The sequence below is a fragment of the Chenopodium quinoa genome, unplaced genomic scaffold (genome assembly GCF_001683475.1).
Source record: "Chenopodium quinoa cultivar QQ74 unplaced genomic scaffold, ASM168347v1, whole genome shotgun sequence".
NCBI lineage: Eukaryota > Viridiplantae > Streptophyta > Magnoliopsida > Caryophyllales > Amaranthaceae > Chenopodium > Chenopodium quinoa.
Window position 1 is genome coordinate 3,247,807 of NW_018744113.1, and position 22,242 is coordinate 3,270,048.

Consider the following 22,242-nt stretch of genomic DNA (forward strand, 5'->3'; position numbering starts at 1 on the left):
GAGAAACCCAAAGTATGTTTAAATTTAAATAATTGAATTAATTTAATCAATTAATGAATATATTTCAAAGTTAATATCATACATTTACAGAAAGTACAAAGAATCGACAATCAGAATTATGAGAAATCTCAAAAGAATGGAAAAGGCAAGCAAGGAAATCAGGAAAGGTAAATGATCATATTTATTGAATATTTTTGTTTAATAGTCATAAATATCAATTTTAACAATACTATTACTTTTGAAGGTGAAGCAAAAAAGAAAGAAAAAGGGCCAATAGAAGAGAAAACTGTGGAAAAAGGTAAAAATTTTAAAATGTACATTTTTATTACAAAAAATGTTCATATTGGAAAAGCATAATATTAAATATTCAATAACATTAAAAAAATTAAATTTTAACTAAATAAATTTTAATAGAAGGACAAGAAGGAAAAAAAGGGACTGAAAAAGAGAAAAGCCCTAAAGACAAAACTGTGGAAGATGTCTTTCCAAAGACAACAAATGTAGAAGGTAAAAATTTATAAATGTACATTTTTATTACATAAAATGTTCATATTGGATCTACATAATATTGAATGTTCAATAAGATTAAAAAAATATATAAATATTAACTAATTAAATTTTCATAGAAGGACAAGAGGGAAAAAAGAGCCTGAAAAGGAGAAAATCCCTAAAGAGAAAACAGTGGAAGATGAGTCTACAAAGACAACAGATCCGAATGGTAAATAGTGGAAAATGTACATATTCATTATCTGAAATGTTCATTTATATTGTATATAGTAAACATTTGTCATCCAATTTAATAAATGTTTATTTAATCTTTTATATTTGATCATTTCATATGCAGCACAAATTGCACCTGATTTTGTTCAAATTGAGGATGAAACTTATCTTCTAGATCAAGATGATGATAAAGTTTCCACAAAACTTAGTGAGGAGACAGCTCCATCATCACAAAAAAGTGATCAGTCAACCAAAATGAAAACAAGATACAAAATGGTTGCAAGGAAAAACAAAAACAAAAGCCTTGTTGTTGTGCCAAGTGGTAGAATTACAAGGAGCCAAGGTAATCATAATACTTTTCTGTTACACAATAAATATTACACTTTCAAATATACTAACATAAATTTTTTTAAAAACAATAGATGTTCTGTTAGATGAATCTGAAAAGGGAAGCCTGAAGAAGGATGTTGAACCTGCTAAAGAAACCGCAAAAATAGGACAGAAGAGAAGAATGTCTACAAGGAATTTTCCTATTCAAAAGGAAGCTGATGCACCACCTCCAGCACCTACTCCAATAAAAAAAATGGCAGGTGCTCCTGCTGAATATCCTCCAGACCAAGGCAAAAAGGGTAAATGTTCAATCTTAATGTATAGAATGATCATTTATGATGGTATATCATTAATGTTCAATTTCAATATATAGGTGGGAAAAAGAAAACTCTAGAAGAAGTGAAGAAAACTTCTAAGGTTGCTGGCAAAAGAAAAGCAGGTATATAATGATATATTATAAATGTTCAATTTCTATATATAGAATGATCATTTGAGAAAACAATTTTGTTCATTTTATCATTTGCTTACTGTACATTTTCAATACTTAAACAAAATTATATATTTAATTTTCAGATGTCAGTCCTGCCAAGAGAAATGCTGGAAAGAGAAAAAAAATACAAGAAGTACCATCAGATGAACCCTCTCAAGATCCTACTGATGAAAGTTCTACTGACAGTGATGATGATAGTGAAGAGTCAGTTTATAGAGCAGAAGAAGAGCCTGTCAGTGAGGATGATTATGAGGTGGAGGAAGAGGAGGAAGAGGAAGAAGTAAAGCCAAGGAAGAAACAGGCAAAGAAAGGGAATTCAGTGAAGGCAAAGGTTGAAAAGGAGGAGCAAAAGATGGTACTGTATGATGAAGGAAAGATTGAAGGTAGGAGAAAAAAGAAAATGAAAACTGAAATGGTTCAAGCAATAGAAACTGATGAAGTTGAGGAAATTCAGGAAGATGAATTTGAGGAAGAGAAATTTTCAAAGAGAGGAGGACATGTGAAGTTCATTGCATGGATAAAAAAGATGACACCTACCCAAAAACAACAAGTTATTGATATAGGGTTAGGATCACTTCTTGACATTAGTTTACCTCAACTTGATCAAAAGTTCTGTAACTGGTTATTGGGAAGTTTTGAAGAAAATAGCCAGTGTTTTGAACTACCAAAGAATGAAAAAATAGAAATTGAGGTAGAGGATGTTAGGGTAGTTTATGGCTTGCCTACAGGAGAAATTCCAATTGTTGAGCCAAAGTCTGATAAAATTAGTGAGGAGTATGCAGAATTTCTGAAGAAATGGAGAAAATCATGGTCAGGAAAAACTCCATCAGTGAGTCAGGTATGATCAGTTTTAAATGTTCATTTTAAATACATTAAATGATCAAAAGTATAAATGTTTTGTTCATTTTGTTTGCAGATTGTGAATGGATACATAAATGATAAATTCACCAACAACAGACCACCAAGTGAACATTTCATTACTAACTTTTTAGCAGTGGCTGTGAACTGCTTGATGAAATGTGTATCAAACAATCAATGCCATTTCAAATTTCTTTATTCTATGATGGACAAAGAAAACATAAAAAATTTGAACTGGTGTCAGTTTGTATATGACTCACTTATCAAATGTCATGTTGATTGGAGAAAGCAGCAAGGCAAGGGGTTCTACAAAGGCCCTCTTCAATTTCTGATGGTATATTCTTAGATACAAGATGTTCATTTAAATTTAAATAAATGCACTTTTTTTTATTGTTTATGTTCTGTTCCATGTTTTCTTTTTTCTTGTAGTTGTTCTATTTTGATAGAGTTCAGAGGTTAGACAAAAGGCCTCCAAGAACAATTCCTATCATATCTGCATGGAATAGAGACATGGTTCTTGAGAGGTTGAAGATTGAATTAGAATTGGGATTTGGGAGAGGGAAAATTCTACCAAGGATTGCTGCAGAAGTTGAAGAAAGTCCTAAGGTTATAAAATGATCACTTTTGTTAACATAAATGTTCATTTGTATAATCTGAAATGTTCAACTGCATAATTTTTAATATTCATTCATATAGGTTTTTATGGATGATTTTGTTTCCCTGGTAAAAACAACTTGTTCAAACCTGTCAAAGCTTTCTTCAAAATTGGTGAAGGCAAAGGATATCTTCCCTGGAAATGACTTGGTGAAAAAAGTTGATGAAGTTTTAGGAAAGGTGGTAGCTAGGGAACCATCAATTCTAAGCCAAGATGAAGAATTCTTTGGCAGTGAGGATTTCCTAAATGCACTTGCACAAGCTGAGAAGAATCTGATGCAAGGGTCTGAAAAGCAAACAACTGAGAAGCAAATGACTGGGAAGAAATTAACCAAAAAGGGAAAGGAAAAAGAACAAGAATATGACATCAGAAAAGCTTTCAGCTTGGGGTTGACTCCACCTTCTCCAGCCATTGGTAAATTCTAACTAAAAGAGACTATATATCCTAATTTTTATATGAAAAATTCTAAATTTGTGGTCTAAATTGTCCTAAACAGAAACAGGGCCCACCTTTTCAACACTTGGTGATATAATTGAACAACCAATAATTTCAACAAATGGTAATATGTTCATATATTTAATAATAATGTACATAAACTTAAGTAGAAATGTTCATTTCTAATTATTATGTGTAAATACTATTAACTTAGTGTATCTCCAAAATGATGATTTATAATACAGCTGGAGAAAAGGATGTGGGTAAAACTTCAGCAGCTTCAGAACAAAGAATTGAAGAATTTTCTAGAACTGGTATAATGTTCAATTAAAAAGTGTAAAATGTTCATTTACAAACAAGAAATATTCATTATTAATTGTATTTTTTTGTTAGACGCAGCAACTGGTTCAAAATTTGATGCTGACACCAGGTCAGATAATGAAGGATTGCCTAGAACAGGTATAATGTTCAATTATAAATACTCAAATGTTCATTTACAAAGAAATTATATTATATCTAATTAAATTTTTTCTTAGATGCAGGATCTGGTTCAGTGGTTGATGCTGACCCTAGGTCAGATGGTGGTGAAAAAAGTGATGATCCAAAAAACACAGTTGGAGGTGGAAAACAAAACAAGGAAGATGTTTTTGAAAAAAACAAAAAATGATGAAAAAGTGGAGGGGTAAAATCCTGAAGACATGTCTTACTATTAGGGTTATGTAATGGTGTAGGATAAAATATCTAGATGGAACAATTTAACTTATGTTACTATCGTGTTGTAACTTGAAACTGGTGTTTCTCAAACTATTGTATGTGTGAACATTATTTTGTTGAATATGTAATATGAATGTGTGGTTTATGTTAAATCAATAGGTTTATGTTAAATCAATATCTTTCATTTTATGAATTGAAAATGATTCAGGGTGTTACATAAGAAGCTTTTATTTTATTAATATGTACTGACATTGTTTGACTTTTCAGTGAAAACAAGAAGATTGTTGCTTCATCCTCAAAAGTCACAAAAAGGTACATTATTTATATTAAGTAAATGTTCAAAAATAATAATGAACATTTTCATATACCTAAATGTACATTTGTGTTATGTAATATGACCAGGAATGATGATAAGAAAAAGTCAATTGCAGAAAAGAAGAAAAAAACTGAAAAGGAAAAGGTTGAAAGGTATAATTTCAAATTTATTTATATACACTCAAATGTTCATTTATGTTCCTCATAATTTTCTTAATTTAACAATATTTTATATTGAACAACAAGACCAAAACGCGAAAAGAAAACAATTCCTCCTGCTTTCCGATCTCCTTACTTGGTCAAGTACAAGGATCTGTTTAAAGATGAGAAAGCCATGAACCAAATTGCAGTAGACTTTGCTCTTGGTGGAAAAGATGAAAGGTAATTACTTACACTAATTAAACTTAAGGTTTAATATCTTTTATAAAAATATGTTCACATTCATATTATTAAGTGTTCATAATGCAGTGCACTCTTATACTATGATGGCTTGAATCTCATCAATAGAAATGAAATGAAAACTCTTGGAGATGATGTTGAAGTGACAAATTGTGTCATAGATGGATGGGCAAGGTTTCTTAATCATAAAAAGCCGAGAAACAAGATTTATTTCTCAACAGTGCTTCATGTTAGTCTTTCTTCTTTTTTTATATTATTGATTCTATTTTCCTATGATAAATAATTGCTAAAAATTCATTTAACTTCTATATGTTTGTTTGTATTTCAACAGCACATTATGTGCACAAATAGAGTTTGTCAAGAAGGATCATCAATGAAGACAAGAATTAATGCCTTCATAGAAAGAATTGACAATGAACTGAAGTTGAATAAAATTGACAGCATTGTTGGATATAAACAGGTATTAATTCTTGTTTAATACAAATGTTCAATTACCTTCAATATATTGTCCAATAACATTATATAATTTGTTCAGGTCTTCTTCCCAGTATCAACTTCTCAACATTTTTTTCTGTTGTGCGTCAATCATATAGAAGACAAAATTCATATAATTGACAATAGAAAACTACCAAAAAAGGTATCAGTCCAAGCAAAATATGAAGAACAACCAAAAATGATGGTGAGATAATATGTTCATTTATAGTTGACTACATGATCAATTATATTTTATTAATTGTTCATGTCTTCATCACAATACAAACTTCTAAACAATTTTTCTCTTTTTTCTATCAGTTAAAAGGATTGGCAGAGTACATGAAACACCTTGGATATCAAGATGCAAAAAGAATTGAAGACTACACAGTTGTTTTGGAAAAGATGAAATGGCGTAGCAACAATGACTATACAAACTGTGGAGTTTACATTATGAAGCATATGGAAACCTTCACTGCTGATCCTAATGAGAGCTGGATTTGTGATTTAAAACCAAACAATGTAAGAGTTATAAATGATCAATTATTTAAGATATAATATTCATTTATGAAACAGTAAAGATTGTTTAATTAAAATTTGACAATTCATTTTGTTCAACAGGTGGAACAAATTAGAAATCTAAGGCTCCAATACACAGCAGAACTGATGTTATTTGAAGAAAACACTGAATCAAGAGCAAATAGAAGGAAAGCTAGAAAATTTGCAACTTTGTAGTTTCAAATGTTCATTTACAACTATGTATATGTTCATTTCTTATATATGACTATTTTTTTTTAGAAGTAGACTTATGGATTTTATTTTAATATTATTGTAATTGATATTTCATTTTAATCTTTGAATGAAAGTTTTTTATATTTTATTTTAATATTATTGTAATTGATATTTCATTTTAATCTTTGAATGAAAGTTTTTTATAAGTTTTATAAATTGGATGTTGGTTCTTACTTTTGTTCATATACAAATGACTAAATAATCATTGATAAATATAGAATTTTAAAACATATAAAATTCTAATGACTAAATAATCATTGATAAATGTATAATTTTAAAAACATATAAAATTCTAATATAAAGTTCAAATATACTAAAAATAGTACTATATAAAATATAATATTTATGTCTTTTACATAATAGATCGAAAATTCAAAATTACAAAATAGTAATTAAATCAACATTACAAAAAAGTCTAATGTTTATAAAGTTCTGGAATACTAATTATTTATCTTTATTAGCCAAACGTTTAGCTACACTTGTATCAAAAAAGGCTAACAACCTATCATATTTAGAAGAAATCTTTTTAGAACCTAATTGAACATTTCTTGATTGAAGAATTGGAACACGAGCACCTTGATCATTTCTTTGAACTGTGGGAGGAGTAACTTGAACATTCTGAACAGGAAATCCTTGATCATTTATTTGAACCGTAGGAGAAATAACTTGAACATTTGTTGATTGAACATTCCTGGAGTTGGATATGATCATTTCTGGATTGGTGTTTGAACAATTCTGAGTTTGATTTTGAACATTCCTGGGAACAGTAGGTTGAATAACAACAGGAGATTTTGTTGACGCACTAGTATGAATTGGAACTCTTGGATTAATTTGAGAGTAATTTTTAACACCAGAAGCACCTTTATTTGCACCAAAATTAGAACAAGGTTGAACAGCAGAAACACCTTCAAGATTTAAATCCTTCGCCTTTAAAAAAAATTAAATTGATCATTAATAAACCAGTATATGATCAGTTACAAACACTTATACAAACAAATATGGAAAAAAAAACCTTAGCAATAGATGAAATATCAACATCAATAGATATGATAGATGAAAGAGAGCTTTCACCAGTAGCCTACAAAAAAACCAAAAAAAAATATAAAAAATAAAAAATTAAATAAAAAAAAAATTATAATATAGATCATAAATGCCAAAAAATAAAATAAATTTATAATCAATAACAAACAAACATACCTGATCAAAATCATTGGAAATACTATGATTTGATTCCTTAGAACTAGAAGGAATTTCTTCTACAACAGCTGATTTTAAGCCGACCTATATTTTTAAATTATAAAAATCAATATTAATAAAATATAAATAAAATGTTTTTTTTGGCACATTTGAATTTACCTGAGCCCGTTTATTGCTCAAAACAATTAATTCAATGGGATCACTAATAGAATTAGCATAAGTAACAGCACAACCGTTCTCATCAAGTTCCTATTTAAAAAAAAAAAACATAAATGATCATTTACGAAAACTGAAATGATCAATTTGAAAATATGAAATGATCATATACCTGTACAACTGCTTGCCCTATACCCCTTTTGTAAGGAGTGTACAGAGACTTTTTCCTCTTGAAATTACCCTTTGCCTTGTTACACTGCTTCTCCAAGGTACTCTTAGGCCTTACATTCCTCTCACCTTTAGGCCTAGCTTTTGGAGGATTCTTGATCTCAAGATCAACAATTTCAACCTCTTTAACAGGTTCACTAAAGTCAATTACACCTGATACACTCTCAACCTTTTCTTTTAACAGATTGAAATAACACTCAACCTCTGCCCTTGCATTCAAAGAATTCTGACAACTTGTTATCAACTTAACAAACTTTCTGATTGTTTGTGACCTCCAAACACTAGTAGCCACAACATTTGTCCTCAAAGTAGGTTCTTCAATACCATGACTACACATGGAAGCCTTTGTCCATCGTTTCATTATATACTCTTGTGGAATATTACGCACACAATGCAAATGATATACTCGAAGAGAATGAGAACAAAGTAAACCAGTCTCACTAAAGTATATGCATGTGCAACAAATTGCATGTGTTTCCTTATTAAAAACAACTTCATGCTTAATTATATCCTTCCCAGGCCTCCAAAGAAGATATGAATATTCTGGAAAACACAAACCATTATCAACATGATCATAAGCTGTCCCCCTAATGAACTCCTCTTCAAAAAGAACATAAGCTTGAATAGTGTACAATGATCTTGCATGAACTAATATACCAATATTAGCAAAAGCTAGGTGCCTATTACCCCTCAGAGTATTGTAATCTCTTTCACCTTCCTTACTTCTCCACTCAGAAATGACATCAAGAAAAACATGATAAAAATCACATAAACCTTGAGTCTTATTAAGACGTTGTGAAACTGACTTATTAGTAGTTTCACTACGTTGAGAAGACAATATACCACCAGACCAATACTTCTTAGAATAAGCAGGACACCACATTTCCTTTATTTTATACAAATCACATAACCAATCATCATTTTCACATTTGTATTTATCACACATCCTGTATAACAGAAATGATCATATATTAATTTAAAAATGAACAAAATATAAATTAAAATATGTACATTTGTATAAAGAATAATGATCATAAACAATATGGACACTAATAATATTATGATAACATACATAACAAAGTAAATTGTATGATCATATGTAAAACACTAAATGTTCATATATATATCACATAATAATCAAATATATCACATAATAAAAATAAAAAATAAATACAAAAAACAATAATTTACCTTTTCCAGAAATATTCAAATTCAGCAGGAGTTTCACAATACTTCAAAAGATATCCAAACAAATCTGTAAAGCCTTCCAAAGCTCTCAATGCTCCAATGTGTTTCTTAGAATTTTGTTCAAGATGCCATACACATAAACGATGATGAACAGTTGAAGGAAAAATGTTTCTTATACCCGCTGCAATCGCTTGTGCTTGATCAGTCATAATTGTAATGGGACTTTTCCTCCCCATTGAGTGCAAAAATGTATCAAACAACCAATCAAAAGACTCGGTGCGCTCATTAAGAATAAAACCCATACCAAACATGACATTGTTACCATGATGGTTCATCCCAACAAATGGAGCACATATCATTCCATATTTATTAGTTCTATAAGTTGTATCAAAAACCAACAAATCTCCAAAGTAATGATAATCTCTCATCATCCTACCATCACGCCAAAAAAAACTAACTAAAGCACCACTATCATCTTGTTCAAAATCATAATAAAAATCTGTCTCATCCACATGTCTCTTGGCAAAATATTTAATCAATTGGTTACCATCACATCCTTCAATTTGGGCAGCTTTTTCAGATGACAATGCATTATAAGCATCAGAAGCAGTAAAACAAAGATTAGGAGATCCCCCAACCTCCTTCTTTAGAACCCTCAAAGAATCAGTAACTTTGACTCCACTCAATTTCATTGTTGAAATGAAAAGAAGCTGCTCTTTATTCACATCTCTTTGAGACCTTATCAAATGCCTTTTTTCAGGAGGAATCATAGCATGATTATGAACCATTTCATGTCTTGTACATGTATAGACCCCTAAATGATCAATATGAAACTGCACAAAAGCTAAACAACCAGTTCGATGATCCAACTTCTCATAAATCCTTTTATTCTTACACTTATTATCTTTGAATCCCTCATTACAACAAACAAATCTTTTCATCAAAAAAGAATCATCTCTTCTTCTCTTACTCTTCCCAATTCGAATTCCAAAACCTTTCCTAAAAGCATATTCATTATACGCTTCGAAAGCTTCATCTTCAGATTTAAATTCTTTATCCTTTAATTCAGACTGTTCTGCTTCTAAATACATAATATCATCATTTTTTTCCACTGCACAATATACAATTATAAATGATCATAAAGAGTTTCATGAATGAACAATAACAAATAAGTAAAATGTTCAATATCAAAACAGCACATGATCAATTGCAAAAAGAATTTCAGCACATAATATTTTGAACAATATTTTCATTATTTACCACTACACATAATATCGATATAAAAATGTAAAAATAAATGATCAAAAATGACTTTAAGACTGAACATAAACACATTAGTAACAATGAATAAGAAAACATAAACGATTAATTGAAAGTATAATCTACAAAATATACGACAAAAACACACAATTCTAAAACACAGAGAAAACAACAAATGAAACAACAAATGAAGCAACAAAATGTTCATACAAAGTACAACAATCCAAAAACGTTCATCATAATGTAATCAAAGTAGTAAATTCAAAAATCGAAAGTGAATAATAATACATCAATTAAGTTCAAATTAACAGAGCATTATAACAGAACAAATTAGGGATAATTAAAAATTGAAAAATTATGATCACAATTACTCACATTGTTGCACAAAAGAATCAACGAAACGAAGTCCAGAAGGAAACACACGCTCGCAATCGCGATCAAAATCAACGCAATCTCCAGATGCAGAATTCGCCATTGATGATCGGTAACAATTAACGAATTCGTTCAAAAAATCAAATGAAGAAGATGAATTAGCGAGAGAAAAATGTAGATAAAAAATGGAGGTTGATCAATTGAAGAGAGAGAAAAAATAGGGTTTAAAATCATATATATACATAAATTGAATAATAAGAATCAAAGGAAAAAGGAAAAAAGAGGAAGAAAAGAAAAAAAGAAAAAAAGGAAAAAAAAAAAAAGGAAAGAATCGCAAAAGGAAAGAAGCTGCACATGAGAACTCAATACCAGCTACAAAACGACGTAGCATAGGGGGGGTGTAGGGAACACACCCTACACTAGGGTGTAGGGTAAAATTTTCAACCAAGTACTGCTGGGCGTGATTTCTAGTGGGCCCGATCGGGCATGCTTGTTGCCGCAAATTGATTTGCCAGCTTCGTCAGTGGGCTTCATGGTTAAAGGCCCAATTATTTTGGCAACCTTCAGATGTAATTTTCCGTGAAAATTATACCCTACATCCTAGTGTAGGATGGTCTACCTACACCCCCTGATGCTACGCCGTTTTGTAGCTTGCGGGGAGTACTCACAAGCTAATTCATGCTTCAATTCTTTCCTTTTTTTATTTATTTTTTTAATTCCTTGTTTCTTATTATTCAAGCTATGTATATAAATGGTTTTAAATCCAATATTTTCTCTCTCCTCAATTGATCAATTTCCATTTTTCTACCTACATTCTCTCTAGTTAATTCATCTTCTTCATTTGATTTTATACTAATTTTGCCGTTTATTTTTCCTACGATTTTGATAATTGTTGTTGATCATCAATGGCTGATTCTTCATCTGCTAATTTCGATCGTGATTACGAAAGTGGGTTTCCGTCTTCTAGAGTTCGATTGATTGATTCGTTTGTTCATCAACAATGTGAGTAATTACAATCATAATTTTGTAATTTTTATCATCAATACATTGTTGTGTTATAATGCTCTGTTTATTTCAACTTAATTTATGTATTATTATTCTTTTCGTTGCTTCAATTTTCAAAATTTGATTATGATTATGATGAACGTTTTTGGATTGTTCATACTTTGTTATGAATATTTCGCTGCTTCAATTTATTTCATTGCTCTATGTTTGAAAATTGCGTGATTTTGTTTGTATGCTTTTATTTATTTATTTATTTTTTGGATCATTTTTATATTTAAAATTAATCAATTATGTGTTATCATTTGTACTTCTTAATTTTTTTATGTCATATATGATTATTTGTTTTTACCATTTTTTCTTGATAATATTATGTGTCAAAATTTTCCACATTGATCATGTGCAATTTTGCTATTGAACATTGTATTTGTTAATTATTGTTCATTTTTGAAACATGTTATGTTCATTTATAATTGTATATTAAAACTTTGTGCAATGAGAAAAAAAACTGATATTTCATATCTTGCTAAGGTTTTGATCTTATCTGTTTATTTAAGTGTTTGAAATTGAACATTTATATATTTTAATATGATCATTTAACTTTTATTTGAAGGCGAAGGATTTAGTGTTTAAAGGATTTAATATGATCATTTTTTGAAACTTGTTATGTTCATTTATAATTGTATATTAAAACTTTGTGTAGTGGGAAAAAAGCTGATATTTCATATCTTGCTAAAGTTTTGTTTTTCTTATCTTTTTATTTAAGTGTTTGTAATTGAACATTTATATATTTTAATATGATCATTTAATTTGTTTTGCAGTCGAAGGATTTAAATATTCCTATAAATAAAAGTGTTGCTGGTGTTTCTGCTGCTCAAGCTCAATGTAATGTTCCTATAAATAAAGGTGGTGCTGGTGTTAAAAATGATGCTCAAGTTAATCCAAGAGTACTAATGCGTCTACAAAATCTCAAACTAGATATTTTGTTCCACCCGTAGTTCTTGGCATTGTTCCAACTTCAACTCAGGATTGTTCAAACTTCAATCCAGAAATGTTTAAACCCCATTCCAGAAATGTTCAATCGACAAATGTTTAAGTTATTCCTCCCACGGTTCCAATAAATGATCAAGGTGCTCTTGTTCAAAGTTCTTCAAGTGTTAAAGACATAAGAATTTGTTTCTATATAATACCTTTTTTAGTATATTGTTTTTTTAAAAAATTCAACATATGTAAATGATTATTTATCAATTTGAAAATGAACAAAAGTAAAGAACCAACAACCAATTCATAAAACCTAAAAATTATATATTTTTTTTCATACAAATAAAGATTAAAATGAAATATCAATTCCAATAATTTTTTTAACAAATAAAATCTATAAGTCTATTTTCCTCCAAAAAAAATCATCTATAAAACTATATACTTCCTTCGTTTTCTTTTACTTGCAACACACCTTTTAGGCACGCAATTTTAGGAGATGATTAGTGAGGGTAAACGAGCTATTTTATCAATATAATTTTTACACGAAGATTAGAATAGGGTTAAGTATCATTTGTAAAAATTATAATGAATAATTTATCCGTTTACATTACATAAACCCGACCTCAAAACACGTGCCACAAGGCTGTGTTGCAAGTAAAAAGAAACGGAGGAAGTATAAGATATGATCATATACACATTCATTAATGAACATATACACTTTCATAAATGAACATATAACATGTACTATTCATTTGCAAACTTCCTTGCTTATCTTCTATTTAACCTATATTTAGTGTTTTTCTTCAAATAGCATCAGTTCCGCATCCTTGCTTCCTAATTTGGTTCACCTGTTGAACAAAATGAATTAACAAATGTTAATTATTATATACACTACTTTATAAATGAACAATATATCTTACATTATTGTACATTTATCACTTTTACACTATTTGGTTTCAAATCACAAATCTAACTCTCATTAAGTTTAGTAGTGAATGTTTCTATATGCTTCATAATGTATACTCCGCAGTTTGTATAATCAGCGTTGTTAAGCCATTTTATCTTCTCCAAAACAACTACGTATTCTTCAATTCTATGTGCAAATTTATATCAAATATGTAACTTTGGACATCACTACAATATAGCTAGATTAGTTGTAAGATATTAGTTTTAATGCATACAAATGAACATTATCAATAGTATACATGAGGATAATGTATAAAAGAAATGAACATTCGTTATTTAGGCATATAAATATATATGTAAACTGAAATGAACTAATATTAACATATATTTTAAAATGAACATTACTTTATATGTAAATGAACATTATGAATTTCATAAATGATCAAAAGATTTGATAGAATAAATAAGTCAGTTTCTCAACTCAAATGAATGATTATTTATGCATTTCATAAATGTGCATAACATATCATAAAAATGAACATTATTTATTTAGGCATATAAAGTCAAATATAAACTCAAATAAATTCAAATATACAAATGAACATTTATAATTCTATATATGTTCGTATATTAACTCGGAATCGTAGAAATGTTAACATCTATACCATAAGACTTTTTAATATCTTTTAAAAGTTCTAGATCTACAACTTGAGACTTTTGTTCGTTGTTTTTTTTTTAAAATTTTTCTACTCTTGTTTAAATAGGTTTTTGAAATAATACTTACGTTTCTTCAGACTATGCCTTGTTATGTTCAACGAACAGGATTCTTCTCTGAATCCTCATTCTCTTTATCTCTCTAATTCGAAATATATTTTTCGGTTCTGTAAAAAAAAAACACAAAACATAGTAGATTTTAATGATTTTTGCATAAAATAGTTCTAATCAAGTTAGATTATGTTTCTGAACATGTAATTTCAAAATGAAATACGTAGTAGAAAAAATAGGTTCATACAAAATTTTTTAGTAAAATTACTTACTCTTTCTGTGAATGTTGTTGCGATTGTTGAATTTCTTCGCAAATGTAGACATTTGAAGGAATTTAGCAATATTTTGAAGCAATTTCGTAGTATTTTGAAGCAATTTCGTAGTATTTTGAAGCAATTTTGGTTCATATTTTCTGGTTTTGATGAGAGAGAAAGTCTAGAGAAATGAAGAAGAAGGTTTTAGAGAGAATGGTGGGTAGTTACAGTAGGTTAGTGGGTTATGGGATGTGGGTAACATGATAAACGCATCATTTAGAGGGGGGTGTAGGTATCCCTACCTACACTAGGGTCTAGTGTATACCAATTACTCAATATTCATCGGAATTGGGCTTATAATATATCGTTGGAAAGGTCTTTGCAAGCCCCATCCAACTACACCACTATTGGACCCATATCATGGACCAATCAAACTGGATTGGCTGTTTTCTTAAAATAAAGTTTTCCAAAACAGGGAGAAGAGAAAAGAAATAAAACTTTCCACAACACTAGACCTTTCCACACTTTCGTTTCATTCGATTATGATTCGACGTGAAAGGTACTCATCACCGGGTTTGGTTTTGGGGAGACACAAATGGGTGTCTACACTAGTCCATGGTTTAGGATAAATCTATTCCAACTTTAGCTCCATTATGCGACAACATATGTATAAAGACAACAAAAAAAATGAAAGGATAGAGTTGTTGGAGGTAAGTATGTTTCAATAGGTAAGATATATAAATTGAAACTGAATAAAAAATAAAGCAGAGACAACCAAATAAGACTATTTAGTAAATTTGATGTATTAGATGTATGTTTTTGATACAATATTTGACTAATGGTATGTTTTATTCATTTAATAACGGAAAATTTGATAATTACCACCAACTGTTGTTGCCAAAATTGAAAATACCACCTCAAGCTTTTTTAAAAAAAAATTTACCACCTAGTTTTTTCCAAAAGTTTTCAAATTCCCACCTTGTGTGCGACATGACGTCATCATGGGCCCACACTTTCGTTTTCCCTCTCTCTTCCCTCAATTTCCCTCTTTCTTCCTACGATTTCCTTCCAACGATTTCCTTCCAATTTCATCTTTAAATTTGATTTCAAATACAAAAATTTCGCAAATTAGGTTATAATTACTACAATCTAGCTAACCTACAACGAACTCAATTAAGTAGTTTAATTAGGGTTTGGGTAATCAATTTGGGGGTTTTTGCTCAATACAAAAAATTAGGGTTTATTAATTGATTAATTGGACAATTTAAGATGTAATTGGGGGAAAAACATAATTTAAACATGTAATTGGGGCGAAAACACTAACATTGTAGTGGTGATTAATTTTTTCATAAACCCTAATTTTACATGTAATTGGGGCGAAAACACTAACATTTTATGAATTACATGTTTAATTGCCCATTTAAATTATGTTTTTACCCCAATTACATGTTTAATTATCCAGTTATTCATCCAATTAATGAATTCATAAACCCTAATTTTTCGAATTTAGCAAAACCCCCAAATTGATTACCCAAACCCTAATTAAACTACTCAATTCAGTTTGTTGTAGGTTATATTGTAGAAATTATAACCTAATTAGCGAAATTTTTGTATTTGAAATCAAATTTGAGAGATGAAATTGAAAGAAGGGAGTAGAAGAATAGGGGAAATCGAAGGAAGAAAGAGGGAAAACGAAAGTGTGGATCCCATGATGACGTTATGCGGCAAAAAGGTGGGAATTTGAAAACTTATGGAAAAACTAGGTGGTAGAATAATTTTTTTTTTTTTTTAAAAAAAAAAAAAAAAAAAAAAAAAAACTTGAGGTGGTGTTTTCAATTTTGGCAACAATAGTGGGTGGTAATTATCAAATTTTCCTTTAATAAATTTTAACATATTCGAATATAATACTACTACTTATAAATTTTTGCTTAACTTATTTGAACTTGTCTTATTTTAATAGAAGTTATTTTATTTTTAAATTTAAATTGAATAGCCCTAGATTTTCCTAAACTAGCTAAGTATCCCGTCATTACTTATTAGGAAATTTTCATAATTACCACCTACTATGGTCCACGTTTTAGTAATTACCACCAACAATTTATTTATATTTTACCACCAACAATTCTTCAAAACCTACCTTTCATTTACCACCGGTTTGCCCAATCGCCTCAACTATGATATCATGGTGGGCCACACTAATTACCACCCTCTTCAATTTCCCTCACTTCCCCTCTCTTCTCTCGATTTTCACTCCACTATTCTTCTCTTCTCTTAAAACCTCGGTAAATTTGGGCAAAAATTCCAATCAATCACTAGGTGTTACTCAAAAGACAGGTATGTGTAATTAGGGTTTTTGAAATCAATATAGTGGTTTTTAAATTGAATTTTGGGTTTGATTGTGGTTAGAGTTTGTTGTAAAATTGATTCATATTTCGTAGATTACTGCTATTGATGAACAAAATTAAGGATGCAATTTTTTGTCTTGCAAGGTGCCATTTTCTATTTGTAAGAACTTTAAGAATTGGTATTCAATTTCGTTGCTCACTTCATGGACTAGGGAAAACTAAGGACGTTTTATAGGTGTAGGCGTCGTTCGAAGCGCGCCTACGTTAAGCATGTGGTGAATATGCTTGGCACTCATAGGAAGTGGGAATTGACATATAAGATTAGGGACACGATTAGGGACAAGGGAAGTAAGGAGCCGCCAACAAGTTTTTAAGGAACTTGTAAACCATTCACGAATCATTATAAGGCAACCACGAAAAGGGACAACGATAGACAACAACGATTGACCCGTGAAGGTTACACCCCATTCATAATCCATGAGATTACTAACTCCATATGGTTCGGAACCACGAAAGGAGGATCGGGGATGATGGTACGAAGTGAGTCATGGAGTCACATTCGCTCGTATTGGCCTCTACTCGATTCTTATAATGAAAAGCATTCCTGTGATCTCAAAGGCATACAAACAAAGATTCAATTTGCTCCAAACTATTATTATACTAAATTGGTTGAATATTAATGCAACATATAATTCTAATATATTGTGATCACTTGATTAAAAAACAAGATTAAAAAGGAACCTAAACCGGTTGTCCAAATTATCTTATTAGTCATGATATTCAATTACATATTCTCTTTAACATGCAATATGGTGATCATAAATAATAATAATAGAATTAACATTAATATTGGAAGCAATTCAACAATAATAGCGTTAGTCAAATCAAATAATAATAACCCTAATCATGGTACTAGCAACAAGAATAATAATAAGAGTAATGAAGTGATTAATGACTCAGTTTCCGCGTTTCCTTGAATTGCTATATCATGAATAAACTGTGAGTAACTTCAATAAAAATAAATCAAATGGAAATTAAATTATATAAATTTAGAAATTATTTGGTCCAAACCCTCAGTTAATTATACCTTTCACGCCTTGGTTTAAGTATAGAACTTCGGGTATTATATGGACTCCTTGGAGTGCTTAAGGGATGAATAATGTAGAGAGGAATATAAGTTTAAGGTTTAGAGTATGAGAGAGAGAAGAGAATGATTTTTGGTGTAGAAGAAAGAAAGAGAGAATAATTTGGTGATCAAGATTGTTGATGATTGAAAAAGAGGAGATATGACCTCTATTTATAGGGAAAAAAGAGGGTCGAAGAATCAAGAAAAGATGGAGTTCGAATCGGAATAAAACTCTTGCGATAGACAGCAATTTTTGCGGTCTTTGTTTTTATCATATCTTTTGATCTAGAAATCGGAATAATATAAATAATGTGTCGTTGGAAAGCTGTTGAAGTATAATTTCTAACCCAATTAGAATCAAATTAAAATATTTTGTAGAACAAAAGATATGGCCGAAATAGTGGGACAGTATCAGTTTTGGATAGAGTTTCGTATTTCATTCATATCTTATTCGTTATAGCTCGGAATTAATATTATAATATATCATTGGAAAGATAATTTCAAGAGCTATCCAACCACCTAAGAATTAGATAAAAACAGTGAGGCACGAAAATAATTTCTGACTATCTTTGAATGTCTTTCAATTCGAATTGAATTACTAGAGGAGTTTTATTCTATTTCAAACTCTTTAATCTTATCTTTTCAAAAAGGATAATTAAGATCTTTTAGAAGCTTATAGAAGCTTCCAATTAATCCTAATTGTTTTAGGAATAAGATTAAATCCTTTGGACCCTCCACATGATCATTGGGTCGTAGGTAAGGTGGGCTTAGGTTCGGTTTAGACCCAGTTTAGTATTTTGGCCATAACTTATTCGTTATAACTCGGATTTCGGCTTATAATATACCGTTGGAACGATCTTTTCAAGACCCATCCAACTATTAAACCATTGGACCCAGATTATGGACCAAAATAAACTGGTCTAAACATTTTATAAAAAGGTTACGAAATGAATGATTTTAATGGACACGAAATGAATTATTTTGGATTTAAAGCCACGAAAAGAGGAAAATAAGTTACGGTATGGGGTAATGGGCTAGGAATTAGTTTGGTTTAAGAAATTTATGGAGATTGAACATGGATTTAAGCACTCCAAAGATTACATACTCAACCCGACCAATAATGACGGTGAAAGGTTGTTCATCATCGGGTTTGGTTTTGGGGAGACATTTTTAAGTGTCTACAATAGGCGCAACTTTTAGGCATGCAAATCTTGAGAAAACAATGATGAAAACTAAATTTTGAGAAAGAAAGTTGAGATAGAGAATTAGTGAAGAATCTATTAGCTTGTTGGAATTAATTTGGTGGACGAGCTTAGAAATTAGGATTAAAGAAGAGAGAGAGTGTGAGAGAGTTAAAAAGAGAAGAATAGAGGGGTGAGAATCGAGAAAAGGTACAAAAATTAAAGATGGGGGTAATTAGTGGAGCCTATCATAATGTCACAATCGAGGCGTTAGACAAATAGGTGGTAAAATTTAATGTTTTGAACATTTGTTGGTGGTAAAATTAAATTAAAAAAAATGTTGTGGTAATTACTAAAATGTGAACTATATTATGTGTAAGTATCAAATTTCCTTTTTTTTATTACTATTAAGAGATCACGAAATTTAGTTCAAAATTAAAAGACTACACTCAAGCATCACTAGGGAGGACACTTGTCTTTTACATAATTTGTATGAATACAAAAATTTGAGAAAATAAGAGTCTTGAGTTTTTGGGTGGACGTTGGTGCTTATGTGTCGGTATAATCTGGGTGATTTTTCGGGTGGGTTGGTCCGAGTGAGTTTGATCTTCCAGTGGTTTTAGGGTGGTGTTTTGGTTGTTATTGAAGATGGTCATTAGATAGCTCTGGTGGTGGATCAGAGCGGTGCTAGTAAGGTGGGTGGTAGGGTAAAGTTGCTGGTGCATTAGTGTTGGTGGGTGTATATGTGCCCTAGTTTCATGAAGATTAAGAAAGGAATGAAACTATCATTAGGTAGTTGATGTAGAAAAATTTGGGGGTACTGTGATGGTGAAGATAATGATAAAAGTGACAATACATATAAGAAAAGACAAAGGGAATTGAATCAAGTTCATTCTTTCCTTTCAATTTTTTGTACCAAAAGCCCTCTATGCTTCAATAATACATTGATATATATTAGTTTGACTAGGTTTAGTTGGTTGATTTAGTTTTTAGGGCTTTTTCACGATGAATTAAATCAGTCGAGTTAGTGTTAACTACTTCCTCCGTTCCAATAATATTGCGACAAGGATGAAATTATGCATCCCAAAACACATTTTAAATGTTAAATATCTATAATTGTGTAAGAGTAAAAATTATACCAAGTTGATATGAGACGAATCTAACAAGATCCCACATGACTATATTTTGTTTTACGTATAAATCATATTATATGGTCAAACAAGAGTGATGAATAGTGCAAAAAGTCCATTGTTGCAATATTAATAGAACAAAGGACGTATATTTGAATAATTTGTAATTTACTCGTTACTTGTTTAATTAAAATCTCTTTAATATAATTAGGAATGGGTAATAAATCCAATATGATTGACCCAATCTGTAAGTTGGCTAATCAATCAAGCTTTTCATGCGTTAGATATTACCTTTGGTTTGTTAAAGTATTACAATTACGTTTTACTAGGAAATAATTAAAGACTAGGTTAGGTCTCGTATCATGCACAGTGATCTACAATTACATACTATAGTTATAAATTATTGATTAATAAATATTATAATCATAAATTAGTCGAGGAGTAATAAAAATATGTGATACGTTGATTTTATAGTTGTACTTCTAATACACAACTAAAACAAAAGTAGGCAAAGATTTTGAGCAATAATTTTTCTAATTGTAAAATAGCTTAAGAATATGATTTTTGGTTTATAGTCGTCCAAATTTTTTGCTAGTGTGTCTTTTAGTATGTAGTTATTGACGGATTAATTGATCAAACTATTATATATTAAGATATGATAAGAGGTGTAATCTATAATATTATTAAAATCAAAAGGGCAATATGATACTATCATGTTTCATCCTTCTTCCCTCAATAATCAATATGTTTTAGTGCCACATGAGTGTTATGTGTCATCTGATGTGTCATTACCGCCTTCCATGACCACATTGTAGTAATGTTTAGTCTACTTGAAAAAATCTTCATATGTACAAACACCCTATTCAAGTTTCCCTTAAATAATAACTCCTTAGTAATTGCACAAAAAGTTATAATATTTTTTTTGTAAGAACTCAATCATTATAATATTTTATTTTTGTCCATTAATTCAGAAAATTGTAGTTATAGAGTAATTTTTTGTAGTATTAAATCAAAACTATAAAGTTATTTTTTATCTTATACATTAATGCAAGATTTCTAAAAAAACTATCGGTATAGTTAAACCAACTCATACAAACAACTAACTAAATTAAGCTCTCGATGACAAACAGGGCCAAAGTATAGATTTTAAATTTTTGGATAATTCTATATATAGCCCTTAAGACTACAAATGAGTACTAAATATCTTTTCTTAATATTAGTTTAGAAATACATGACAAAATCACGAACAAATTAATGTAACTATTGGATAAATTTCATAAATACATCCCTTTGGGCTATGTACAACATTTTCATCAAAATTATAAATATAATTTATATTGATTTAGAGCATCATCGCTCGAGCCAGTAACTATTTATTGTATCCGTGCTTCATTTCATTTGCTTTAATCCGATCGAATTTTAAATCATTATATTCACATTAATTTGCCCTTTCCAAATATAGAGTTTTCATTATTTTATTAACTTCAAAATTAAATATCTTTAACAATTAACATGCCTAATAAAAAAAATAAAAACAATATCAACTTATCCTATAGCGTAATTTAAAATAATTAGATCTAATAATTAATTTTTAAATAAACAAATATCAACTTGAGTAAATTGAACTAACCATATCCCTACACAGTGGCGGATCCAGGATTTCCGAGATAGTGTGTCACCATCAATTATTGATCATTTGTGAAAGTACAATTTTTTTTTCCATGTCTTGTTCATAATTAATTTCAATCCAAAAATTATATATATATATATATATATATATATATATATATATATATATATATATATATATATATTTCACCAAATTGATTTCAATCCAAAAATAGGACACAAAAATTCATACCACAACCAATTACAATACTTAAGAATTCAATTTTACAAGTCGAAAATACTACAAATAACATGTTATAAACAAATGGTACAATAAAATTATTATATTGAATTAACTTTATGA

At 29.8% G+C, this 22,242-nt stretch overlaps 3 protein-coding genes and 2 long non-coding RNA genes across 5 annotated transcripts; 3 read left to right on the top strand and 2 right to left on the bottom strand.

Moving 5' to 3' along the window:
* Positions 1–790: 790 nt before the first annotated feature.
* On the top strand, positions 791–4,373 carry LOC110692515. Its single transcript, XM_021869550.1, has 10 exons — positions 791–1,063; positions 1,143–1,349; positions 1,424–1,489; positions 1,624–2,378; positions 2,457–2,732; positions 2,828–3,004; positions 3,095–3,467; positions 3,550–3,612; positions 3,734–3,802; positions 4,025–4,373. The coding sequence occupies exons 1-10, from the start codon at positions 976–978 to the stop codon at positions 4,153–4,155; spliced, it is 2,205 nt and encodes a 734-aa protein (XP_021725242.1). The 5' UTR covers positions 791–975; the 3' UTR covers positions 4,156–4,373.
* A 101-nt stretch (positions 4,374–4,474) lies between these two features.
* On the top strand, positions 4,475–6,176 carry LOC110692516. The gene is made up of 7 exons (XM_021869551.1): positions 4,475–4,670; positions 4,764–4,898; positions 4,986–5,145; positions 5,248–5,376; positions 5,452–5,595; positions 5,709–5,909; positions 6,009–6,176. The coding sequence occupies exons 1-7, from the start codon at positions 4,537–4,539 to the stop codon at positions 6,120–6,122; spliced, it is 1,017 nt and encodes a 338-aa protein (XP_021725243.1). The 5' UTR covers positions 4,475–4,536; the 3' UTR covers positions 6,123–6,176.
* A 424-nt stretch (positions 6,177–6,600) lies between these two features.
* LOC110692447 (protein FAR1-RELATED SEQUENCE 5-like) lies at positions 6,601–10,683 on the bottom strand. Its single transcript, XM_021869442.1, has 7 exons — positions 10,584–10,683; positions 8,952–10,059; positions 7,705–8,707; positions 7,536–7,625; positions 7,377–7,460; positions 7,192–7,257; positions 6,601–7,106 (listed from the first exon to the last, which is right to left on the bottom strand). The coding sequence occupies exons 1-7, from the start codon at positions 10,681–10,683 to the stop codon at positions 6,624–6,626; spliced, it is 2,934 nt and encodes a 977-aa protein (XP_021725134.1). The 3' UTR covers positions 6,601–6,623.
* Positions 10,684–11,046: 363 nt separating this feature from the next.
* On the top strand, positions 11,047–12,764 carry LOC110692517. Its single transcript, XR_002505481.1, has 2 exons — positions 11,047–11,582; positions 12,404–12,764. It is a non-coding gene; the product is annotated as an uncharacterized LOC110692517 (long non-coding RNA).
* A 468-nt stretch (positions 12,765–13,232) lies between these two features.
* On the bottom strand, positions 13,233–14,856 carry LOC110692591. Its single transcript, XR_002505489.1, has 3 exons — positions 14,507–14,856; positions 14,254–14,350; positions 13,233–13,411 (listed from the first exon to the last, which is right to left on the bottom strand). It is a non-coding gene; the product is annotated as an uncharacterized LOC110692591 (long non-coding RNA).
* Between the last annotated feature and the right edge of the window lie 7,386 nt (positions 14,857–22,242).

Excerpts from the sequence above, each read along its gene's own strand:
- LOC110692515 (XM_021869550.1), top strand. The coding sequence starts at position 976 with ATGAAAACAAGATACAAAATGGTTGCAAGGAAAAACAAAAACAAAAGC. Across the intron at positions 1,490-1,623 it reads TGCTGGCAAAAGAAAAGCAG|ATGTCAGTCCTGCCAAGAGA; the intron begins GTATATAATGAT and ends TTTAATTTTCAG. Across the intron at positions 3,005-3,094 it reads AAGTTGAAGAAAGTCCTAAG|GTTTTTATGGATGATTTTGT; the intron begins GTTATAAAATGA and ends TCATTCATATAG.
- LOC110692516 (XM_021869551.1), top strand. The coding sequence starts at position 4,537 with ATGTTCAAAAATAATAATGAACATTTTCATATACCTAAATGTACATTT. Across the intron at positions 4,671-4,763 it reads GAAAAGGAAAAGGTTGAAAG|ACCAAAACGCGAAAAGAAAA; the intron begins GTATAATTTCAA and ends TTGAACAACAAG. Across the intron at positions 5,377-5,451 it reads GCATTGTTGGATATAAACAG|GTCTTCTTCCCAGTATCAAC; the intron begins GTATTAATTCTT and ends TAATTTGTTCAG.
- LOC110692447 (XM_021869442.1), bottom strand. The coding sequence starts at position 10,683 with ATGGCGAATTCTGCATCTGGAGATTGCGTTGATTTTGATCGCGATTGC. Across the intron at positions 10,060-10,583 it reads TGATTCTTTTGTGCAACAAT|TGGAAAAAAATGATGATATT; the intron begins GTGAGTAATTGT and ends TATATTGTGCAG. Across the intron at positions 7,461-7,535 it reads TGAGCAATAAACGGGCTCAG|GTCGGCTTAAAATCAGCTGT; the intron begins GTAAATTCAAAT and ends TTAAAAATATAG.